The sequence below is a fragment of the Pongo pygmaeus genome, chromosome 8 (genome assembly GCF_028885625.2).
Source record: "Pongo pygmaeus isolate AG05252 chromosome 8, NHGRI_mPonPyg2-v2.0_pri, whole genome shotgun sequence".
Taxonomy (NCBI): domain Eukaryota; kingdom Metazoa; phylum Chordata; class Mammalia; order Primates; family Hominidae; genus Pongo; species Pongo pygmaeus.
Genome location: NC_072381.2, coordinates 53308405 through 53330624, shown reverse-complemented (window position 1 = coordinate 53330624; position 22220 = coordinate 53308405). Strand labels below are relative to the sequence as shown.

The 22220-nt window shown below is 54.7% G+C and overlaps 1 protein-coding gene across 8 annotated transcripts in view; it reads left to right on the top strand.

Annotated features, from left to right (window-relative positions):
* ARHGAP22 (Rho GTPase activating protein 22) overlaps positions 1 to 22220 on the top strand; it is a 209292-nt gene that overhangs the window by 179387 nt on the left and 7685 nt on the right. For 7 of the 8 annotated variants that reach the window (XM_054436169.2, XM_054436172.1, XM_063669869.1 and 4 more), the window contains 3 exons: positions 16110 to 16317; positions 20870 to 21002; positions 21845 to 21918. In XM_054436169.2, the coding sequence (XP_054292144.1) occupies positions 16110 to 16317; positions 20870 to 21002; positions 21845 to 21918 (415 nt within the window). The remainder of the gene's footprint in view (positions 1 to 16109; positions 16318 to 20869; positions 21003 to 21844; positions 21919 to 22220) is intronic. The other variant, XM_063669870.1, reaches the window with a different exon arrangement.

Below are 22220 nucleotides of genomic sequence, written 5' to 3'. Positions count from 1 at the left end.
TCCTTCTTTGACTGTTTTGTAACAGAGCCCCTGAGCCCTTCCTGGGGTGCTTATTCTGGCACCGGCAGGCCACCTCTGACAGACAGGAGTGGGCAGCGTGCCTGCTGCAAATGGGACAGCCCAGCCATCCCCTTGAGAAATGGGAGCAGGCCAGTGGTCAGGGGAGCCTCACTTCTGGTGGCCTGCCCAGCCCACCAAGCTATGGCCACAGCTGGAGTGCCTCTCATTTGGGAATTCATTTGGTCATTCAGCCAGTCTGCAATGGACTTGCAAATGTTCTAGGGGCTGAGGAGACAGCAGCGAGCTGGAGAGACAAGCACTGGCCTCATGGTTCTCACGTGCTAGTAGAGGAGGTGGGTGACCAGCTGAGCAGGCACATGGCAGGTTAGATGGTGGTGGGCACAGTGGGGACAGAAGAGGCAGGGAGGGGAACACAAGAGATAGGGTTAGGGTTTGGTGACTTTTGAGTAGAAGGAAAGAAAGGGTGGATAACAGCACAGGCAGAAGTAGGGGGCCCATCCCGGAAGAACAGCAAGGAGGCCAGTGTGGCCAGAGCAGAGTGGGCAAAGGGGAGGAGAGAGACCAAAGAATGAATGGCCTTGTCATCATGGTAGAGCTGTTAGCACCTCATGGCATGGAACAGAGAAGTGGCAGAGCCTGGCCCATCTTCTACCAGGATCCTTCTGGCTGCCATGTTGAGAAGAGACCAAAGCCAGTTAGGAGCTCCTTACACAACAGTGTAAGGGTGGCCTGGCCCAGTGGTGGTGGCAATAAGAAGTCATTGAATTCTTGATTTATTTTGAAGGTAGAGCCAGTGGTATTCCCCTGCTAAGATGGATGAGAGGTGTATGAGAATGAATGAGAGAAGTTAAGGGTAATTCTGAGATGTTTTGATCTAAGCAATGGGAAGCTAATGGGTTAGCTATTAACTGAGATAGAAAGACTACGGGAACTGCAGCTATTTGGAAGGAAGATATGGGCCTAGTTTGCGATACCTATAAGATGCTCAAGTTTAGATGTCAAGTAGGCAGGTAGATATTTCAGCCTAGAAATCAGGAGAGAGGATTGGGCTAGAGAGATAAATTTAGGGGGCCACCAGCACATAGATGGGGTTTGAAGTCATGAGGCTGGATGAGACAGCACAGAGCGGGTGGAGGGACAGCAGAGGGGGTGAGAAAGAGAGCAAGCCCCAAGAGGGAGCAGAGCCAGAAGCCACCAGGGTCCCTGAGCCAAGTGAAGGAACAAGGGCAGTGATCAACTGCAGCCAAGTGCTGCTGATAGATCAACCAGAGGGTGAAAGCTGAGCAGTCATTGGTGACTTGAGCAAAGGGGCTTTTGTGGAATGCCTGGTAATAGTGGGAAAGAGAAAGGATGATAGGAGAGGAATTGGAGTGTCAGCATAGCCAACTCTTTCAAAAAGTTTGCAGAAAAGGGAAAGAGAAAAATGGGGACAGCAGCTGGAGGAGGAGGTGAGGTAAAGAGGAAGTTTGTTTATTTTTTTAAGTTGGAAGACAAAGCATCATTGCAAAAGATTGATGGTGCAGGAGGGACAGAGAATTATTGCTGGAACACCAATGTCTCTTATGGATATAGATACAAAAATCATCCACAAAATACTAACATGCTGAATCCAAAGAATTATACCCCATGACCAAATGAGATTTATCGTAAGAATGGAAGGGTGATTTAATGTCTGAAAATCAATTAATGTACTATATGAACAGAATAAAGGACAAAAACACATGACCGTCTTAGTAGACTAGAAAAAGCATTTTATAAAATCCAGCACCCTTTAATGATTAAAACACTCCAGAAACTAGGAATAGAAGTGAACTTCTATTCTATCCCTAGGAATAGAAGGGAACTTCTATGATAAAGGGCATCTACAAAAAGCCCACTGATAATATCATACTTAATCGAGGAAGACTGGGTACTTTTCCTCCAAGATCGGGAACAAGACAAGGATTCTTGCCTTCACCACTTCTATTCAGCATTGTACTAGAGGTTCTAGCCAGGTCAATTATGCAAGAAAATGAAATAAAATGAAGCTTGATTGAAAAGGAAGACATTAAAGTATCTCTGTTTGCAGATGGCATGATCTCGTATACAGAAAGTACAAAAAAACTATTAGAATTAATTAAAAATTCAGCAAGGTTGAAGGATACAAGATTAGTATATACAAACCAGTTGTATTTGTGTACAGTAGCCATGAGCAAACTGAAAACGAAATTAAGAAAATTTCATCTACAGGAGCATCCAAAAGAGTAAAATACTTAGGGATAAATTTAGCAAAAAAAAGTATAAAACTTATATTCTGAAAATAACAAAGCATTGCTGAAAGAAATTGAAAAAGATCTAAATAAGAGTAAAGACATCCCATGTTCAGGAATGAGAAGACTTGATATTGTTAAGAGGCCAATACTCCTCAAACTGATCTCTGAACTTCCACGCCCAGTTCAGGGAACACAGCCCCAGAAGGATGCATGGGGCAGTACCTCCTTGCCAGCTGTCTCCTTGCCAGTTCTCTCTGAGAGGAGAGAGAAGGGAGACAATAGTCACAGGGTCCCCAGGGCTGCCTCAGCATCTGGTGGGTGCTTGAACATGTGTGTCCCTTGCCTGGTTATCTGCAGAGAGTCTGCAAGCCCCCGTAAAGCCTGGAATTTATATGCATAGGAAGGGGCTTAGCCAAGCCCATTGCATTGAAGTGTGAGAGGAGGCAGAGTGAGGCTTTGGCAACAGGCTTGGGTCTAGGTGTGATTTGGCTCTGCCACTTGCTTGCTGCATGACCTGGCACACCTCTTATCTTCGCTGTACCTCTGTGTCCTTGTTTGCAAAATAGGAAGAATAATATCTTTTTTGCAGGATTGTCATAAGAATTAAGAGAGAAAATGGACATAAAGTGCTCAGCGCTCTCTCAGTACTAAACAGTCCTCATTCATTCATCAAACACTTATTGAGACCTGTCACATGCAGGCAGAGGACTCAGCAGGGAAGAAAGCAGTGTACAGTGTACAATTCAGTGGCACTAAGTGTATTCACACTGTTGTACAACCATCACCACCATCCATCTCCAGAACTTTTTCATCTTCCCAAACTGAAACTCTGGCTTCCTTCCTCCAGCCCTGGGCAACCACCATTCTACTTTCTGTCTTTATAAATTTGACTGCTCTAAGTACCTCATATAAGTAGAATCCTGTAGTATTTGTCTTTTTGTGACTGGCTTATTTCATTTTGCATAATGTTCTCAAGTTTCATCTATGTGGAATATTGGAATTTCTCTCTTTTTTAAGCTCAAATAATATTCCATTTTATGGATATACAACATTTGTTTATCCATTTATCCATTGATGGACACTTGAGTTGCTTCCGTGTTTCAACTATTGTGAATAATGCTGCTGTGAATATGAGTGTGCAAATATCTCTTTGAGTCCCTGATTTCAATTATTTGGGGTATATACCCAGAAGTGGTATTGCTAGATCATATGGTAATTCTATTTTTAATTTTTTGAGGAGCCTCCAGATCATTTTCCACAGTGGCTGCCCCATTTTATGTTCCCACTGGCAGTACACAAGGTTTTTAGTTCCTCTACATCCTCACCAGCACTTGTTTTCTGTTTTTTTTGGATTTTTTTTAATAGCCATCCTAACAGGTATGAAGTATTATCTCATTGTTCATACAGTGTTGAAAGAGGTGAGAGAGTGAGCCAAGGGGACATCTAGTGGAAGTGTGCTAGACTGAGGCCATAGCTTGGGCAAAAGCAGAACATCCGATGTGGTCTAGAACCAGCACAGAGGCAGATGGGCTGGAGGGAGTGAGGAAGGGAGCCAGATGGGGGTGGCCAGAAGGTAGAGGCTTCCTGGGCCCCTTTCAGTACTCTAGCTGTTACTTTATTTTGTTTTATTTTATTTTATTTTATTTTTGAGACAGAGTCTCACTCTATTGCCCAGGCTGGAGTGCAGTGGCACAATCTTGGCTCACTGCAACCTCTGCCTCCTGGGTTCAAGCAATTCTTCTGCCTCAGCCTCCCGAGTAGCTGGGATTACAGGCACGTACCACCATACCCGGCTAATTTTTGTATTTTGAGTAGAGCAGGGGTTTTACCATGTTGGCCAGGCTGGTCTCGAACTCCTGACCTCAAATGATCCACATGCCTCGGCCTCCCAAAGTGCTGGGATTACAGGCATGAGCCACCACACCCAGCCGCTGTTACTCTTTTTTTTTTTTTTTTTTTTCTTTTTTTGAGGCCGAGTCTTGCTCTGTCACCCAGGCTAGAGTGCAGTGGCGCTATCTGGGCTCACTGCAACCTCTGCCTCCCGGGTTCAAGCGATTCTCCTGCCTCAGCCTCCCGAGTAGCTGGGATTACAGGCACCCACCACCACGCCCGGTGAATTTTTGTATTTTTAGTAGATACAGGGTTTCACTGTCTTGGCCAGGCTGGTCTCCAACTCCTGACCTCGTGATCCACCCGCCTCAGCCTCCCAAAGTGCTGGGATCACAGGTATGAGCCACCACAACTGGCCCGGCTGCTGTTACTCTGAAATGAGGAGGGGGCATTGGAGGGCTTTGACCAAGAAATGTCTTGATGTAATACATCATTTAAGAGGACCACTCTGCCTGCTGACCAGAGTTGTGCAAGAGGGAGCTGGAGATGAATTTGCAATAATCCAGGCAAGAGAAGGGGGTGCTCTCCCTGTGGTCAGGGTAGTGAAAGTGATCAGATTCCAAATCTATTTTGCAAGTAGGACGATAAGCTCTCCTAGCTGTGGATGTGAGGAAGGTCGCAGTGGAGGCTAACTCCAAGGTGTCTGGCTGGGCATCTGGAGGCTGGAGTTGTTATGAAGTAAGAAGGGAAGACTTAGCACAGAGCTGGTTTGGGAGGCTATGGCAAGACCATAGCTCTGTTTGGACACGTTTAGGTTTGAGGTGTCTATGAGTCATTAAACCAGTGGAGACGCTGAGCGGGCAGTTGGATTCAGAAGTCTGGGGGCTGGGACTGGTGCTAACTAGCACTGTGGTAACAGTTCCACTACGGCCAGCAGGCACCGCCAAGCAAAGCCCTGAAGCTGTTGGTCCCAACCTTACCAGTGGCAGCGCAGAAGGCAGTCTTGGGGCAAGGAGCCCAGCTGGGAAAAGGTGTCCCCGCCCAGAGTGACTGCTTGGTGCTGGGGCGGGGCATGGGGGCCGGAGACAGGCAGTAGGCCTGTGGTCATCATCAGAACTGCACTGCCCTGGCCTGGCTGTGTGGGAATATCACAGGCCTCTGGAGACTTTTCTCAGACCCCCAGGAGTCAACTCTCCCGCCCTTGGGTTCCTCTGGAATCATGGGTGGAAGAAAAGGGAGAAATACAGCCCCCTGAAGCCCTAGGGCAGGACATGTGACATGGAAAAAATCCAACCTTGGGACAATCTGGTGGGACACAATGCAACCTTGTTAGCTGGTAGTGGTCATCATTTGATGGAATGACATCTCTAAAAGGAAGCCCTGGAGGCATAATCAAATTCAGAGTGAGAGGTGATTACCCCCAGGCCAGGCTGCCAGTGCTGGAGGCCAAGTGGACCACTTCTCCCCCAGCACTGCTTGCTCTATATCCCAGCCCTACTGGGAGATTCAAGAAGACAGTCTTATTTCTAGTTCCTGTGAATGTCAACCTGTCTGGCCAGTGGGCTTGGGCTTTTCCAGGCAGCCCTTCCAAAAGGGGAGAGAAAGGACTCTTGCAGACCTGGGCTAGGCCTCAGGTCACTAAGCCAGCAGAAGGGGTACTTGAGACTAGTTCTGGTGCCTTCTGTCCATTCTAGTGGGCCCTGAGGGTCCATGTACTCAAGTGGAGAAGATGTCCCTATGGACCTTGGATCCTGTCCAGGCCCATAGAGGGCAGGCCTGGCTTCTTCTGGGTATAGAGGGTGTTCAGAGCACACTTGGGCCTCCTTCCCCTGCAGCGCTCAAGGCTTCTCCCCTGCCAGAGCCCCAGGAGCCTGAGAACTTGGATCCCCAAGGCAGAGGAAATGGCCTCCAACCACAGCCGCCCTCCCCTGCCGCTGATGGGACAGCCACAGAGCTGTTTACCAGAACAAAGGCCAGAGCAGCTGCCTTATCTATGGAGAGCCTGGTAAGCTAGTCGGGGTGATTTACAGGGGGCTGTCACCACTGCTTCCTGCAAAGGTCAGGACGCTAACGTTCAACACTCTTTTAACCACCTTGCTGGTTCATTAAGCCCTTCCTTCTCAGCAGCTCTGATGAGAAATGCCCATCAGCTTGGCCAGTTTGGTTTCAGTCTGGTTTCAATAGACCTCAGATCACAAAACCAGAAAAGAGTTTGTCTCAATTATTGCTAAGATGGGGATGAACCCCTGGGGACCCCAGCATTTCCTGTCTTGGACTCTGTGTCCCTGCTGAGCCTGACAATAGCCCTGTGAAATCAGTCCCATTATATCCCACTTTTGGTGAGGAGACAGAATCAAGGAGGCTCCAGCATTTTGTCCAGACCACAAATAAGTGGGAAGCTGGCATTTCGACCTAGGTCTGCTGGAGTGCAGAGCCTGGGTGCTGGCTGCCTGCTGTAGAGAGCAGGATGCCAGGAAGCCTCAGGGTGTCCTAGGGTTGGGATCTTTGTCTCTCAGCTTGTTCCAAGTGGCCCTGGAGGACTTCAGCCCACACACCCTGAGGGAAGAGGAAGGGAGCTCACACTGGCTATGGGCTGCCCTTGCAAGGAGTTTGGTACAATCTGGAGGCAGCAGAGACTCAGAGGTTCAGCAACTTACCTAACAACACACAGTGGGGCTGGGGGCAGCGCAGCCCACCTCCAGGGTAAGCTCATCGCTGGATGCTGTTGCCAGGTAGGCCTCAGCGCATTCTACCCACTAGATCTGAGTTGTCTTGATGGCGGAGGCGGACATAATTAAGACTGAGGGAAGAGGCAGTCTCTGAGGTCCTGGATCCCAGCCCTAGCCAGGGAGCTGTTGTACACACAGCTCAGAGACAAAGACCATCCAGAGTGAAGAGGCCAACTGTTACTGGGTTGCTTGTGTGAGAGGACAGACTCAGGTTGTCAGCTCCCCAGCCCTGCCCCGAGAAGGCAGTCTCATGACTGTCTCTGCACTCCCATCCCCAACAGGCCCCACCGCTAAAAACCACCCCCGAGGTGGGGTGGGCATTGGCAGGGCTAGGGCTTCACCTGGAGCTCAATGTGGCAGTGCCTGTCGGAGCCTTCTAATGGGTGGCGCCTGCAGGCCTCTAGCCATGTGGGGCTCCTGGGTAGGGGTGGAGGGCACTCTGCAGAGACTGGCCAGTCTGACTCTGAAGACGCAGGCAGGGAAACCATGGCTCAGAGCAGAGAAAACGTGGGCACCAGACCCTGCCTGCCCACCTGAGAGAAGCCTGCTGGCCCCCGGTTGGTGGGAGCTTCTGCTGAGCCCTTGGCCCCTGCTCTTTAACATGGACAGGGCTGCTCAGGGCTGGCAGGTCCCTGGGCCATGGGAATGCCAGGCTCTGTTGGTAGGTGGAGGGCAGACATTCCTTGGCTTGTGACACCCTGCACCAACCTGCCCTGGCACCCTCATGTCCACCTGAGCTCTGGGGAGGGAGAAAACAGCTCCACGGCCCCACTCCCAGTTTTGAGGACCTTAGCCCCCATACTTAGTGTCAGGGCCAGGACTAGGGATCCTCCCTGGCCTGGGGCACAAAATGTAAGGGGGCACCAAAAAAACTCAGTAATCAAGATATTTTATTGTAATCTTTTAAAAAATGAACATTAATACAAAAATATCCTTATATTAGGTCCCCATTGCAGCTCTAACAAACTGCCAGAAATTTGGCAGCTTAAAACAACACAACATGATTATCTTCTAGTTCTGGAGGTCAGAAGTCATAACCAGTCTTCTAAGGCTAAAATCCAGATGTCAGCAGGACTGGTTTCTTGTAGGACATGGGGAGAAGCAGTTCCTTGTATCTTTAACCTTCCAGGGGCTACAGCAAGGCCTTGGCTGCTGCTTCAGCACTGCAGTCTCTGCCTCTGACCTGCCCCCGCCGCCTCCACTATGGTCAAACTTCCTTCTGCCTTCCTCGTAAAAGAACCCCTATGATTGCACCTGGCCCCTCAGATAACCCAGGTTAACCTCTCCAGCCCTCATCACACCTACAAAGTCTCTTGTACTGTGTAAGATAACACAGCCACAGGTTCCAGGGATCAGGACATCTTGTGGGGAAGGGCATTATTCAGCCAACCACATCCATGGTCAAATGCGAACATGTGAAATAAAGGCAGGAGTGTGGTGGGATTGGGGTGGGAGGCACTCACCCTCAAGGCCTGAGCAAGTGCATAGCTGCTCCTGTCTGTATTGAAAACTTTGATCTTTTGTTCATCAAAGATTTTTTGCCTAATATTTATTCTTAAAAATATTACAATAAAGTGTTTATCCTAGTTACTGAGTGAGGTTTTGGGTGCCTCTTAACTTGTGCCCCTGTGGTGAGCGCCTGGCTTGTTTCACCCTAGGCCAGGCTCTGCTTAGAATGAGCAAGAGGCGTGACCCAGCTCTGCACGTCCAGCTTGAAGAAGGGCCCCAGCCTCTTCCAGCCCCAGGGCCGCAAATCCCTCCCTTAAGAGTTCTGGCCTCCTACCCTTGGGACTCCCATCCCTGCTACTGGCGTTGCACTGCCCCTAGCCGTGCCTCTCTGTCCACCTGCCTTCCTGGTGTACCCATTCCAGCCGTCACCCTTTGGAAGTATGGGGATTGTGGGCTGGTCTCGGAAACCTAACTCGAGAATACAGGCTTTGCAGAAAGATCATGTAGGTGTTAATGAAGGTCCATCACCAGCTGTATGACCTTAGGCAAATCACACAACCTCTCTGATTCTCTGTAATATAGGGGAGCTAATACCCCTCAGATTGCTCAGGGGCATACTGTATGTCAAGTCCAAACCACTATCTCTGGCACTAGGATGCCCAGGCAGGAAGAGGCCAGGAGGGCCTGAAGCCTGGACCCCCACTGTGAAGCCAGCACCTCCTCCTTGCTGGGTGACCCAGACTCAGTTACCTAACCTCCCTGGACGTCCATTGCCTCACCTGGAACACCTGCTTCCCAGGCGAAGGGCTGAGCGGGCGCTCGAAAGCCGGTCCTGGGCAAAGAGGGAAGGGATTCCTGCGGTGCCCGGGAACGTGGGGCATTAGGGGAAAGGGTGTGAAGTTTGACACTGGAGATCCCTCACGGAGGCCGACTTCGGGCGTGGCATCCCAGGCAACTCACAGATCCTGGGCCCTCCCTCGCCTCAGGGTCCGGGCCTGGGGCGGCGCTGGCCGGGGCGGGCGGGCGGCGGGCAAGACGCTACCTGCGCGCGTGCCGGGCATTCCAGCCGCCGCCGCGCCGCCGCGCCTGGGCGCGCCATGGGCCTGATGCCGGCCGCGCGGGCCTACTCCGGGTGCCGCGCCTGCCCGCGGCCGCCCTGCCGCCTGCCCGCCTGCTGCGCGCCCGCCGCCCCAGGTAGGGGCGGGACGGGGTGCGGGCGCCCCCGGGCCCGCCGGAGAAGCTGAGTCTCCGGGCCAGAGAGGCGCTCGAAGCCAGGACCGGCGCAGCGGGCGAGAGCGCCGCGCATGCGTCTCGCGGGGGTCGGCGGGGAGCCTGGGGGAGTTTGGGTGTCACCGCGGATCTGGTGCTGCGGACGGTTCCCAGGGGGCGGGGGTCGTGCGTGTCCGAGGGAAGAGACAGGGACCGGAGGCGTCCTCCAATCTCCTGCTGGCTGTGGGCGTTCCGCATGTAGAGACGAGGACTTAGAGTCTGGGAGGGACGCAGGGACTTGCAAAGGATCCCTCCGCACCCCAAACTACGGAGGGGACCCAGCGGGATCCGAGCCTCGGGCTCTGACCCCAAGCCTACCTGGCCCACAGGAAAGGGTGTGGGACCGGCGGCCCCAGGAGGAGGGAATCACTTCTGCCCTGGGGTGGACTGCCCAGGGCAGGACCCTTCCAGTTGAGCTTAGCTTCTGCTGTGCTCCTCCAGGCCTGGACGTGTGGGGAGCAGGAGAGTTTTCAGCTGTGCCGGCTGGCTGGTGGATCTTACCGCTTACAGCCCTGGGGACAGTTCTGAAGCTCTCTAATACTTAGCGCAGAGCCTGGAAGTGACAGAGTTGGCGGGCCAGTGAGTCCCTGCACTGACGGACAAAGGGTGGGGTGGTTGCATGGAAGATGGTGAGTGTTGGGGTTCTGGAGCCAAGAGGGAAACTGTGGAATTACCCAAAGTTTGGGAGTCTCTAGAGAGAATTTTAGAATTACTTTCCTCATTGTGCCTCTTCTCAGACTATGTCATTGCCCGCTCCTGTAAGAGTGAAAAGCAGGCATATTACTGAAGCAGACCTGCTGCGCAGCTCCACTCTGCTCCGGGATCAGCTCCAAGAGGGAATCCCAGGTCTCCCTTCCCCAGTGCGGCGTTGGGGGTGGGACTCAGAGGCAGGCAGAACCTGTCCAGGAATTGACCCTGCAAGGTCCGGAGAAAGCCGCATTTCAAAGCTCCTCTCCCGGGTGCCTGGTGTGATCGATCTCCCGTGGACGCTCACACCCCGGGAGGTGGCCAAGTCCAGCTCAGAGAGGCTTAGGACAGTGCCCAGGGTCATTGAGGACGCGGATTGGAGCCAGCGGACTGCTCTGCCTGGGCTTCCTCTCCGGTGTGGGATTCCCGGGGAGGGGAGTGAGGGACGGCTTTGCCAAGGGAACGCTGGCGGGGGAGGCCTGGCAGCAAGTTCATCAAGAGGAGAGGCAGCCTGTGCCAGTTTCCCCTGCCGTGGCAGAGCCAGTGCTCTGTGAAGAGCATGGGCTGGGACCTCGAGGAACCCACACGATGGCTGGGTTTCCAGGGAGCTGACAAACCTACTGGAACTAGTTCTTGGCAAGGCTCCCCTCCGAGGGTGCCAGGAGAGCTGAGGGAGTTCAGCCAGGCGGGGGCAGGCCTTGCCAGGCTCCCGAGAGACCCTGATGAGGGGAGGGATTGGTGAGGCCCCTAATAAGGGAGGCCGGGCCCAGAAGCCCCAGCACAGGGTGCCTCCCACAGGAGGGCCGCGGGGAAGGAAGCCTCTTGGGAGGCTGAGCTGGAACGAGACCTTCTCACAGCTCCTGGCAGCTCCCCTCCAAGGGTTCCAGTGGCCAGCTGGGAATGTGGGGCCAGTCTGCAGCCTGTGGTACCTGGGGGCTGGGCCTCAGGGAAGTCTCGCCCTCATAGCACCCCCTAAAGACAGGTGTGATCATCCCATTTTATAGATTTCATAGATGGAGAGACTGAGCCCCAGGAAAGGGAAGCAGCTCGTCTCCTCAGTGGGTTAGCCAGGACGTGCACCAGACCAGTGCTGGTGCAGACCCAGAATCTTTGTCTCTGTGACCTTTGGCCTTGAACATTGTCTACTTTCCCGTGTCCCCACCCCAGCCCCACCATGCCAGGGCAGGGTGCTGCCAACCATGCTCCTTCACCCCTGCCCTCTGACGCCCATGCTCCTCTGTCATGTGCTCTGCACCCCCACCCGCCTACCTGGCTACCTCCTGCTCATCTTTAGACGTTGGTTTCAGCATCACCTCCTCCCTGAACCTGTTCTCTCTAGAAGTGCCCAGGACCCTGTGGATGTCCTTTTCCTGGCTCTTCCATCCCTGTTTTGGGAAAGCGGTCAGGAAGGCGCCATGGGGGAGCAAAGGGGTAGTGGTTGTGCTGGGGCTGGGAGCTGCCTGGATGTGCGGGCACTGTGCAAATGGTAGGCTGGCCCAGGCTCTGCACCCCTAGGGTCTGGTGGAGGGAGTGGGGCAGGGCCTTGCCTGCCTGCCTGCCTGCCAAGTTTAGGCTTTATCCTGAGGAAGACGTGTGTGGGGGAACAGGGAGCAGGGGAGGCCCCAGGGAGATTTATATGTTTACAGCCCTCAGGGCAGCTCTCTAATTCCTAGAGTGGGGCCAGGCACAAAGTATAGGGGTTATGGAAAGGTGGATGGACAGATAGACAGCAGGAGTTTTGGGGGTAGGAGATGGGACAGCAGGCAGGGCTGGAGCCAATAGATGGCTGGGTGGAATTACCCATGCTCCATGGGCTTCCAGAGAGAATTTTGGAATTTTTCCCCCATGTATCTCTTCCTTGACTGTGGCCTTCAGTCAGCTGTGAGCTGAGGGTGGGGCTGAACGCTGTGAGTTGAGATGGGTGGCGGCCCTGGAGAGCTCGGTCCCCTCCTTCACTGGCTCTCCTTGGCCTCTGCTGCAAGCCCAGCATGTGGCTCTGGGCAGTTCAGCAACCCAGCAGAGGGGAGTGTCCTCACGCTGTCTGGAGTAGTGGCAGTCAGGGCTGTGACAGAGGGGAGGGAAAGCTGAAGGGAGGATCTGGGGCAGCTCACGTAGGAGGGACTTCTGAGCTTTCTTCCAAGGGCTAGTAGGAAATTTGCCCAGACCAAAGAGGAAAGCGATACCCAGGGAGAAGGCCCTACCCATTCACAGGCCCATGAAGGCAGACGGATTCATGCCACTCAAGTAGTGGGCAGAGCTGGAGGAAAGGGGAGGGAGGCAAGAGGCAGATGGCAGGCACCAGGGGCACTGCCAGGTCAGCCCCTCCCCTCATGGGACCCTCTGCCCATGGGCACTTCCTCCTGGATGCCCACTGCCTGCTCATTTGAGGTCCTAGCAGAGGCCTCTGGTCCTGAGAGGTGTAGCTTCCCATTGCTACCTTTCCTACTTATCCTGGCCCCATTGTCCTTGGGGGAAGTCTGTGCCCCAGAGGTCAAAGCAGAAGAGGTGAACGAATACCTGTCAAGACCACATGAGCGAAGCATGGGCTAGGTTGGAAGTGAGAGGGGATGGTGGGGACTGCGGAGAACTAGCAAGTGTGTGTCCTGTCAAAAGGGCACAGATGCCACTGAGCTCTGCAACTGTTGTTTTTTTTGGAACTCAGGCCTGGTGTCACCACGTCTGGATTTTTTAAGAGAAGCTGGGAAAATCCAGATTTGTATATGAAATCTCTTGATTGTAAATAACTAATTTAAAAATGTTTCAAACATCATTTGAGCTAAACAGGCACATCTGTGGACCTGTGTGGCCCACTGTTAGGCATCAGATGTTGAGCCCTGACTGAGGTGAGAGAGAGCAGGGGCTCAGTGTCATTGGACCAGCCCGGGCCACTCTTGGGATGGTGGAAAGGCCAGGATGCTGCCAGTGGTGGGCCCTGGAACCTCCTCGGACTGGCTTCTCACAGCTGTCCCAGGCAGCTAGCAGGCCACGCTTGCAGCAGGATCACCCCCTGTGCTCAAGGCTGATGAATGGCCCCTTCGGCCCCATTTCTGGGCAGGGGCGCCTGGTCTTGTCCACCAGGTCCCAGGTGGGAGCAGCTTTCCCTTCGTGTTAGGATTGCAACCTCTGCCTGTTGTCTGTTCACATGACCCATGTTTTCAGGAACTGCTGGTGCTGGATTGGGGGATGCCTCACATAGGTATCTCCACACCAACGTGGGTGCCAAGCAGCCATGCGGCTGAGTACATTCTCTATACCTGGAGCCAGACTGCCTGGGTTGGACCGTTGTCCCTGTCATGCATGCTGAGTGAACTTGGGCACATTCTTAAGCCCCCATGCCTCTCCATTCAGACATCCTACAAACTGAACAGGCAAAAGTCAAGATAATGATGATGATGGTTAGTGATAGTGACAGTCCCTAAGTTATCAGATGGGTAGGATTAAATGTGCTGATGAGTGTAAAATGCTCAGAACAGCACCTGGCACCACAACACCGTGTGTAGCTACTTCGGCACTCTCCTCACACTCATGTGCCCCCCCCCCCCACGTGTGCAGGCCCATGCACACACAAGCCCACATGCACACATATGCACATATGTTTATAAGCGCACATCCAGCACATGTGCATACACATGCACACACAAGCCCACACTACATGCACACGTGCATACACACTTCTCCCTAAAGCATTGCTGGTATCCAGAAGGTGCAGCCCATGTGGGCATGTGTTCTCAAAGGAAGAGTCTTCGCCTTTCAGGTTTTATACACTTTGTTTTTGGGTCAAGCAGGGTGAGGAGGAGCATTTACTGTGTTCTGCTCTGTGCCAGGCACTGTATCAGGGACCGATGTATCTTATTCCAAAATAGCCCCTGGGTGGGAAGCTAAGTGAGACAAATGGAGCCTCACTTTTAGCTGGCTCAGTGCCCAGGTCTCTGAGAAGTCCCAAGCCTGGACATGGAGCTTTGGCATCTTGCCCCTGGAACACCCCACAAGCCACCCTGCAGTGAAGGTCTCTGCACAGTGGGTGTGAATAATGTCAGGCACTCCAAAGAGTCAGGCACTCACCTTGTAGAGCTTAGGGGCTGGCACAAGTCTGTTTCTCTAGTTACTGTGCCATGGTATAGACAGCTTTATGGATCTCAACTCCTTCCCTTCTTTGCCTGGGCTGCCAGGAACCTCTTAGCCTAGTGATATATTTAGTTTTCATAGATTTTCTCAGAAGTTCCTCTGCCTCCTTCCTCTCTCCCTCTATTCCTCATTTGGTGTCTTGTCATGTATTGTTTTAGATCATTCTCTCTCTGATTTCTTGCTAATGTTATTTAAGAGTAACATGCAGAAAAGCATACAAGTCATAAGTGTACAGTTCAGTGAATTTTCTCAAGAGGAACATAACTGGGTAAGCAGTGCTGGGGGAGAGACACAGTGTTACCAGGACCCCAGAAGCCTTTGAGACCCTTCCAGTCACTGACCCATCAAGGTAACCATGTCCCGGCCTAACAGCACAGATGGGTTTGGCCTGTCTTTAACTTTACATACATGGAGTCATGCAGTGTGCACCCTGGGGTTTGGCTTCTTTTGTTTCTGATGATTGTTTTTTTGTTTTCTAATTTTTAAAACACTTCATAAAATACACTTAGCATAAAATTTCCTGTCTTCATTTTTAAAGCACACAGTTCAGCAGCATTACATTCATTTGAATTATCATGCAACCATCAGCACTATCCATTTCCAGAACACTTTCCATCTTGCAAAGCTGAGACTCTGTGCCCATTCAATTCTAACTTGCCATCTCCCGTGTCCCCAGCCGCTTGCAGCCACCATTCTACTTTCTGTCTCTGTGAATTTGACTGCTCCAGGTTCTTCATATAAGGGGAATCACACAGTATTTGTCCTTTTGTGAATGATTTACTTCACATAATGTTCTCAGGTTCACCCATGTTGTAGCACTTGTCTGAATTTCCCTCCTTTTTAAGGCTGAATCAAGTTCTACTGTATGCAAATACCACGTCTTGGCTCTCCATTCATTCATTGATGGACACATGGCTTGCTTCCATGTTTCAGCTACTGTGAATAATGCTGCTGTGAACATGGATGTGCAAGTATCTCTTTGAGACCTTGCTTTTAATTCTTTTAGGTATATACCCAGGGGAGGGATTATTGGTAATTCTGGTTTTAATTTTTTGAGGAACTGCCGTACTGTTTTCCACAGCAACTGCAGCATCTTATCATCCTGCCAGCAGTGCACAAGGAAGGGTTCCAGTTTCTCCACATCCTCACCAACACTTGTTACTATCTGATCTTTTGACAGTAGCCATCCTAGTGGGTGTGAGGTGGTATCAGATAGTGGTTTGGATTTGCATTTTCCTAATGATGATTGATGCTGAGTCATGACTATGGTTTTCACATTACTATGTCATCTGTCTTGTCCAGTGAGCTGTGCCTCATTTATTCTCATTGCTGCACTGTGTTCCATGGTAAGAATAGAACACAGGAGATCTGCTGTTGATGGGCATTGGATGGCTTCTCATTTGGAATGACTGCAAAACCAATCCATGACAGGCATAATGCACACTCCCAGGGGCCATTTGCTCCTGGCTTGGGCAAGCTCCATGGGCCAGGTCACACCACCATCTCACTGCTCCCTCCTGCTGTCTGTCCACAGGCAGCCCAGGGCCCAGCCTCTTGGTGTGCGTCCTCCCGGCATGTGTCCGGGCGGCCAGGGCACAGCCTCCTGGTATGCATCCTCCCAGTGTGTAATTTGCTTCCTGAGGAGGAGCCACCTTTAGCCCTAACAGTGCGCCTGCCCTCCATTGTCCTGAGCACCCAACACTGAGCTGGGTGGTGGAGGGTGTGACTAGCTCCTCTCTGTGCTCAGGGATCTTTGGGCAGCGCCTGGAGGACACAGTCCACCACGAGCGGAAGTATGGCCCCCGCCTGGCGCCCCTGCTGGTGGAACAGTGTGTGGACTTCATCCGGGAGCGCGGGCTTACTGAGGAGGGGCTGTTCCGCATGCCGGGCCAGGCCAACCTGGTGAGGGACCTGCAGGATTCCTTCGACTGTGGGGAGAAGCCACTGTTTGACAGGTGAGCTCGTGATTGGGGGTAAGGTGGAGCCACTTGTCCATTCCTCCTGCAGGGGCTCCTGCCCCGGACACCAGCTCCAGTGGGCAGGGGTGGGCTGGCAACAGGATGGTGGGTCAGCCCTCCTATTGGGCAGAGTGTAGGGCACACCCTCACTCCGCCAGCCCGGGGTCCCCTCTCAGGATGGATGCCTGCCATGCACGAGGCCAGCTCACATCCACACAGCCTGCCTCCCCTGCACATGCTAATAAACCTGACCCAGGCAGGAGGAAAAGGACCTTTGCTGGCTGCCATGTGAGGACAGACCAGGCGCAGCTGCATCCGGGACCCCAGGCCTTCTGCGGGGTCTGTCTCTTGGCCGTGCTTCCTTCAGTGACCTACCCCCAGGCTCTATCAATGGCAAGATGGCACAGCAGCTCGGCTCCCCTCCTCTTGGGTTCTGGGGACAGGAGAGCGAGTCTCCTCCATCTGCTCTGGGGCCATGTCCATCCTACCCATCATGGGGGCTTACCCAGGCCCTGGATGCCCCTGGGTGGAGCCAACTATACCCCCAGCCTAGGGCCGTTTGGGGATTCTGTTTCCCCTGACAGTGCCCCCACCCATTATGGGACAGTTTTTTCATAGAGTTCTTTCTACATCAAGAAAACCTACCCTCCATGGGGCTTCTGCCCTGTCTTCTTGGATCTGCCCCAGGATGGGCCCACCAGGACCTGCAGGCAGCCCTGGCCTCCCAGGGCTTCTCCTCTGGGGGCAGAACACTCAGCCCCTCAGATCTTTCCCAGGCCCGTCACTGCAGCCAGGGGAGGGTGTCAGCTCCTCTCCTTAGATATGGAGTCCAGGACTGACCACTGTTCCCTAGCAGTGCTCTGCCCAGGGAGGTACGGGGGACCCTTCCTCTGGAGCTTTGTGAAGCTCCATCCCAGTATTGACGCTCAGTGAGCTTGTCGTCCATTCTGAACCCCGGCCAGCCAGGCCTCTTCCATCCTGTTAGGGTTGCAGATTGCTTCAAATAATGTCACCTGGGTAAGGCCTGGGAACCGAGACTTTAGGAAGCTCCCCAGGATCAGATGCTCTGCCCTAGTGCCTGATGCTACCTGAGGGGCTTCTGCAGACACAGATCAGACCTTGCCACTCCCCTACTCAAACTCTGCTGGGTCTCCCTGGAGTGGCGCAGGCCGTCCGCGCCTCACTCACCCTGCCAAGCTTCTCTCATCCTGCTGGGCGGGTCTCCACCTGGGCACACCTGCTCTCCCAAGGTGTGGTTCCTGGCATGCTCAGCCTCCTTTCTCCACCTAGCCTGCCTGCTGAAGCCTCCTTGAGAGGCAGCTGGCACCCTAGGGTGGGTTCCATGCAGACCTGACTCTCGGCCTCCCAGCAGCCTGGGGCAGCCTTCCCTATGTCTTGGAAGCCCTCCCTTGTTTGCCTTCTCCCTCTCTGGCTGCTTCTACCCTGCTTCTGGAATTGTGTCAGGAGGGCCATCTCCACAGTGGGCATGTTGGCCTTGTCCCTCCACCCCCATCTCAGCAGTGACCCCCATACTGCCACGGTGGCCCTGGGCTTTGGTTTCCTCTCCCTTTAGAAACTCCTCCTGGGGTATCTGAGGCCATCCTTCCCACTTTCCACCATTTCCATGGCAGCTCCTCTGGCTCTGCAGCTTTACCCACAGAGGGGCCCTCCCCACCCACCCCTGAGGGCGGCCCCCCTTCCCACCCAACCCCAACAGAAGGTCCCCTTCCCTACCCACCCCCAACAGAGGGTCCCCTCCTCCCCCACTTCCAACAGAGGGTCCCGGGATGGAGCTCTCTTCCCAAGGCCATAGCCTGCCTGCCTGCCAGGGTGTTGGCTTCTGTCCTGGCCCCTTCCCCATGAAGCCCCCTCCTCACTTTCCTGCTCATCTCTATAAGAAGGTCCCCTTTGGCCCCAGGTCCTGGGCTTCTCTTCTGCTAAAGCCTCACCAGGCCTGGAAGCCTCAGTGCCTGGAGCTGTCCCATACTTGCCCCTTCCCAGCACAGTGTCCCCTGGGCACTGGGCTGTCCATCTCCCGGGCTGCCACCCTGCTGCTGAGCTCTGAGGATGGCCTCCTGTGGGCCGGAGCCTAGGGCTGCATGGACTCCTGGCCGCCAGGCTCTCCTTACTCCCTCAGCTGCTATCCTTTGAGGGAGGGACCACTGGGAGGCCTAGGGGTGGAGGGGCACCCACATGCATTAGAAATTCTAAGAGGGGTGGGTCTTGACAGATAACAAGTAAACACCAGGGGCACCAGTCCCGGGCCTAGTGGTAGGGAACCTCCCAGGGTGCTGCAGATGGCAGGGCTGGGCTGCTCAGGGAGGAGCCCTGCGGACACCCAGGTGGGGTGAAGCAGGTGGCCCGGCTGGGGGGCAGGTCGAGGAAGTGGGGCTGGGTGATGAGAAATGGACTCTAGGGGAGTGAGGTGAGTCAGGGCCAGGCTGGAGGCATGGCGTATCCTGCATAGATGCCGGTGTTGGCGTGGGCGGGGGGTTCCCTGGGTACAAAGAGGTGACGAGGGACCTGCAGATGGAGGGTCACCTTGCTGTGGGCTGCACTGACCACCAGGGCCGGTTTGCCCCCAGGGCAGGCACCTCGTCCCCTGACCAGCTGCTGCCCTTTCTGTCCCGCCCCCGCCCCCGCCCCCGCCCCCACCCTCTGCCTGCACTAATGTCGCCACATGCTGGGAGGCCCACAGGCTGGGGAGGCACCCACAGGGCCACGGGCTGTACAGAGTTCTCCTTGGGTGCTTGTTGGAGCGGGGGAAGGGGACAGCAGTTTAGGGAAAAGTCCCAAGAAAAGGCCTGGCGACAGCTGTTGGAGGAAAGGCACTGCAGTGAGGAAGGAGGGAGGGAGGGAGGGAGGGACGAGGAAAGGAAGTAAGAGCTCAGGTGCTGAACAGATAGGGGGTCAGGCAGGGCCAAGCAGCAGGACCCCGCGGGGCAGGGATGCAGCCGGGCAGGTCTGCAGAGGAGGGGTGGCTCTGTGTCCACTCACCCAGGGCAGAAATGCTCCCATCCCCCCAGCTGCAGAAAAGAGGAAGACATACAGGCTGGCTCCCAACCACACTTCCCTGCCTCCTGCCCTTCCCCCAGTCTCTCGCGCTCCACTCAGGCTGCCACTGAAGCCATGGGCTCCCAGTGGGGAAGGGGCTGCTGGGCTCAAGCCTGGGTACCCAGGGCAGTTGGCCAGGAACATGGCCCAGGAGAAGGCTGAGGAGGGTGTGGTAGCAGTATACCTGGCTGGAGATGGAAGGAGGGTGGGATGGGGGCTGCCTGGACCCAGCCAGACCAAGAGTCATTGAGCCTCAGGCAAGGAGGGCCCCCAGGTATATGGATTTGGGGTGCATATGGATACATGGAACCCCAGAATCCCAAATGTCAGGGCCAGAAGGTATTTATCTCAGTGAGCCTAGCCTGGGATTCATCTGGGGTCAGGTGATAGCATAATGGCACAGCCACAGTCTCCTGGCCCCGGTCTCATCTTTCCTGAGGGAAATGCAGCCCAGGGTTTAAGTCCATGGTCCTAGACAAGCCGATGAACAACCTGGGGCCCATCTACTGCTTGGAATGCAAGCTCGGAGGAGATGCCAAGGCTCTCATTTAGGACCTGAACTGCAGACCCCACACAGGACCCAGGGAAGGACTATGCCCGGCCCATTGCCACCACCATCCACAACTGGTCTACTTCTGCCTTGGCAGCTCCGAGCCAGAGCAGGAGACTGAGGCCTGGAGTGGACTCCTGGGGCACTGGAGAGGGGGTGATGAGCTTAGAAGCCTAGGTGTCACCATTGTGGACAGGAAGAGAGGAAAGGGCCTGACCTCCGACCTGCTCCTGCGGTTGGTACCCGGATACCTGCTCCCCGACAAGGAGCCAGCAGCCCTGCATTGTGGGTGCCTTTGATGCAGCTCTTCCCACTCCAGCCAAAGTCAAGTGTAGCGGAGAGGACAAGCTCGGGCTGAGGGTTGGCAGCACCTATGGAGGGCCTGCAGGATAGCTGTTCCTACTGCAGAGCAGGCAGCTCCCACATCGTCTTGCAGGGGACCTTGGGATGGCCACCAGGCCTGTGGAAGGGGCTCCCTGGCCCATGTCCCAGGGCCCTCCCCTGTGCAACCTGACCTGCATCACACTTGATTCCTCTGGCCCAGGGCAGCTGCTAGGGTGGAGCAGCTGTGCCCTGCAGGGCCCTGTGGCTTCTTAGTCCCTGGAGTCCTACGCAGTCTACGCAGGACAGGAGCAGGTTCTGGATGGACTGACACAGACATGAGACTCAGGGATTCTGAGCAGGTGCCTAGACATGATGGGTGGTCCCTGAGCTGGAGCTCCTGGCCATGGATACTTAGTCGTCCCTGCCCCAGCTCTATCCACTGCTCCCAGAAGCAGCACTGGCCTTTCCTTGACCAGGGCAGCTGGCCGCAGATACAGCCCCCAGTGCGCCCAAGAATGCATCTGAGACCAGAGGCTGCCTCTTGGCGTCAGGGGGTACCAGTCACCCCTGAAGTCCCCTGGCATCCCAGACCTCACACACCTGTCCTCTTCCCCCCAACAGCACAACAGACGTGCACACGGTGGCCTCCCTGCTGAAGCTGTACCTGCGGGAGCTCCCCGAGCCCGTGGTCCCCTTCGCCAGGTATGAGGACTTCCTCAGCTGCGCCCAGCTGCTCACGAAGGACGAGGGGGAGGTCAGTGGCTCCTGGGGATAGCTCCTGGGAGATGGGCTGGCTGGGTGGCAGCCTGTAGACTCAGGACACAGACTCTGACTTTTTATGAATTTTCATGGCACATGGATCCTGTGGAGGCCTGCTCTGTGTTGGGGGTGTGGTGGGGGCCTGGAGCATCCTGCTCGGGTGGGGGAGGGGCCAGGGCATCCTGCTTAGGTCGGGGAGGGCTGGGGCATCCTGCTGTCTGGAGCCATACCTGTCTGCGGCCTTGGTCCCTGGGAGGGGTGGGTCCGATGTCCCCAGCTCTGGCTGCCACACCGGTAGGTGTTCACACTCCCCACACCCGACTCAGGCCACTCAGGCCTGTCATGGGCTCAGAAACAGGGAGACCTTTTATTTATATCTTGCTTCCTTCCCAAAAGAATTTGAGCTGGCTCCCAGGACAGATGAGCCAGCCCTCCCGTCCCCACCCGTGCAGGTGCTGGTCTGCAGCCCCAGGTGGCCCAGGGCCAGGGAAGGACTGTTTGCCTTCCCTGCAGCCATGTGGGAGGTGAGGGCTCATTATCTGGCAAATATTTGTGTCTTGATAAGTGAGCTGAGTGCTGGCCCTGACATTCCTCCACGGGCCCCGCAGAGGCTCACCCCTCACACCAGTTCCTTGGAAGCAAGTTAGATTCCCGGGAGGTCACAGCTGGGCCCTGGCCACTCCTTGAGGGGAGGTGGAGGTGGTGGAGCCCTCTGGTCCGTTGGGGCTGGGCCGCCATAGCCCCCACCTCCCTTCTCCTTGCCTACCCCTCCTCGCAGTCAGAGAAGGGTCAGGGGCCTCATTGCCGGTGTTTGAAATTCTGTTCTCCATTCCTAAGGGCACTCTGGAGTTGGCTAAACAAGTGAGCAACCTTCCTCAGGCAAATTACAACCTGCTCAGATACATCTGCAAGTAAGCGGCGTGGCAGGAGGGGAACCACACTTTCCTGCACTGGCTCCACACTCCCCCAGCCCCACAGCGAGACACATAACTCTTCCTTGTCAGAGGGGGGCCCGGGTCATTCCCCACCCTGCACAGCCTCACCCAGCATGGACGAAGCAGGCAGTGGAAAAGCACAGACCCTGAGTTCACGAAGCTTACAGTCCCATGGGAGCAGCTGGTTTTAAACAGCCCTGGGTAGATAATTCCAGAAGGGACATACCCTCTGTCCCTCCTGTGTGTCTCTTGCCATCCTGTCCCCCCAGGCATCTGCC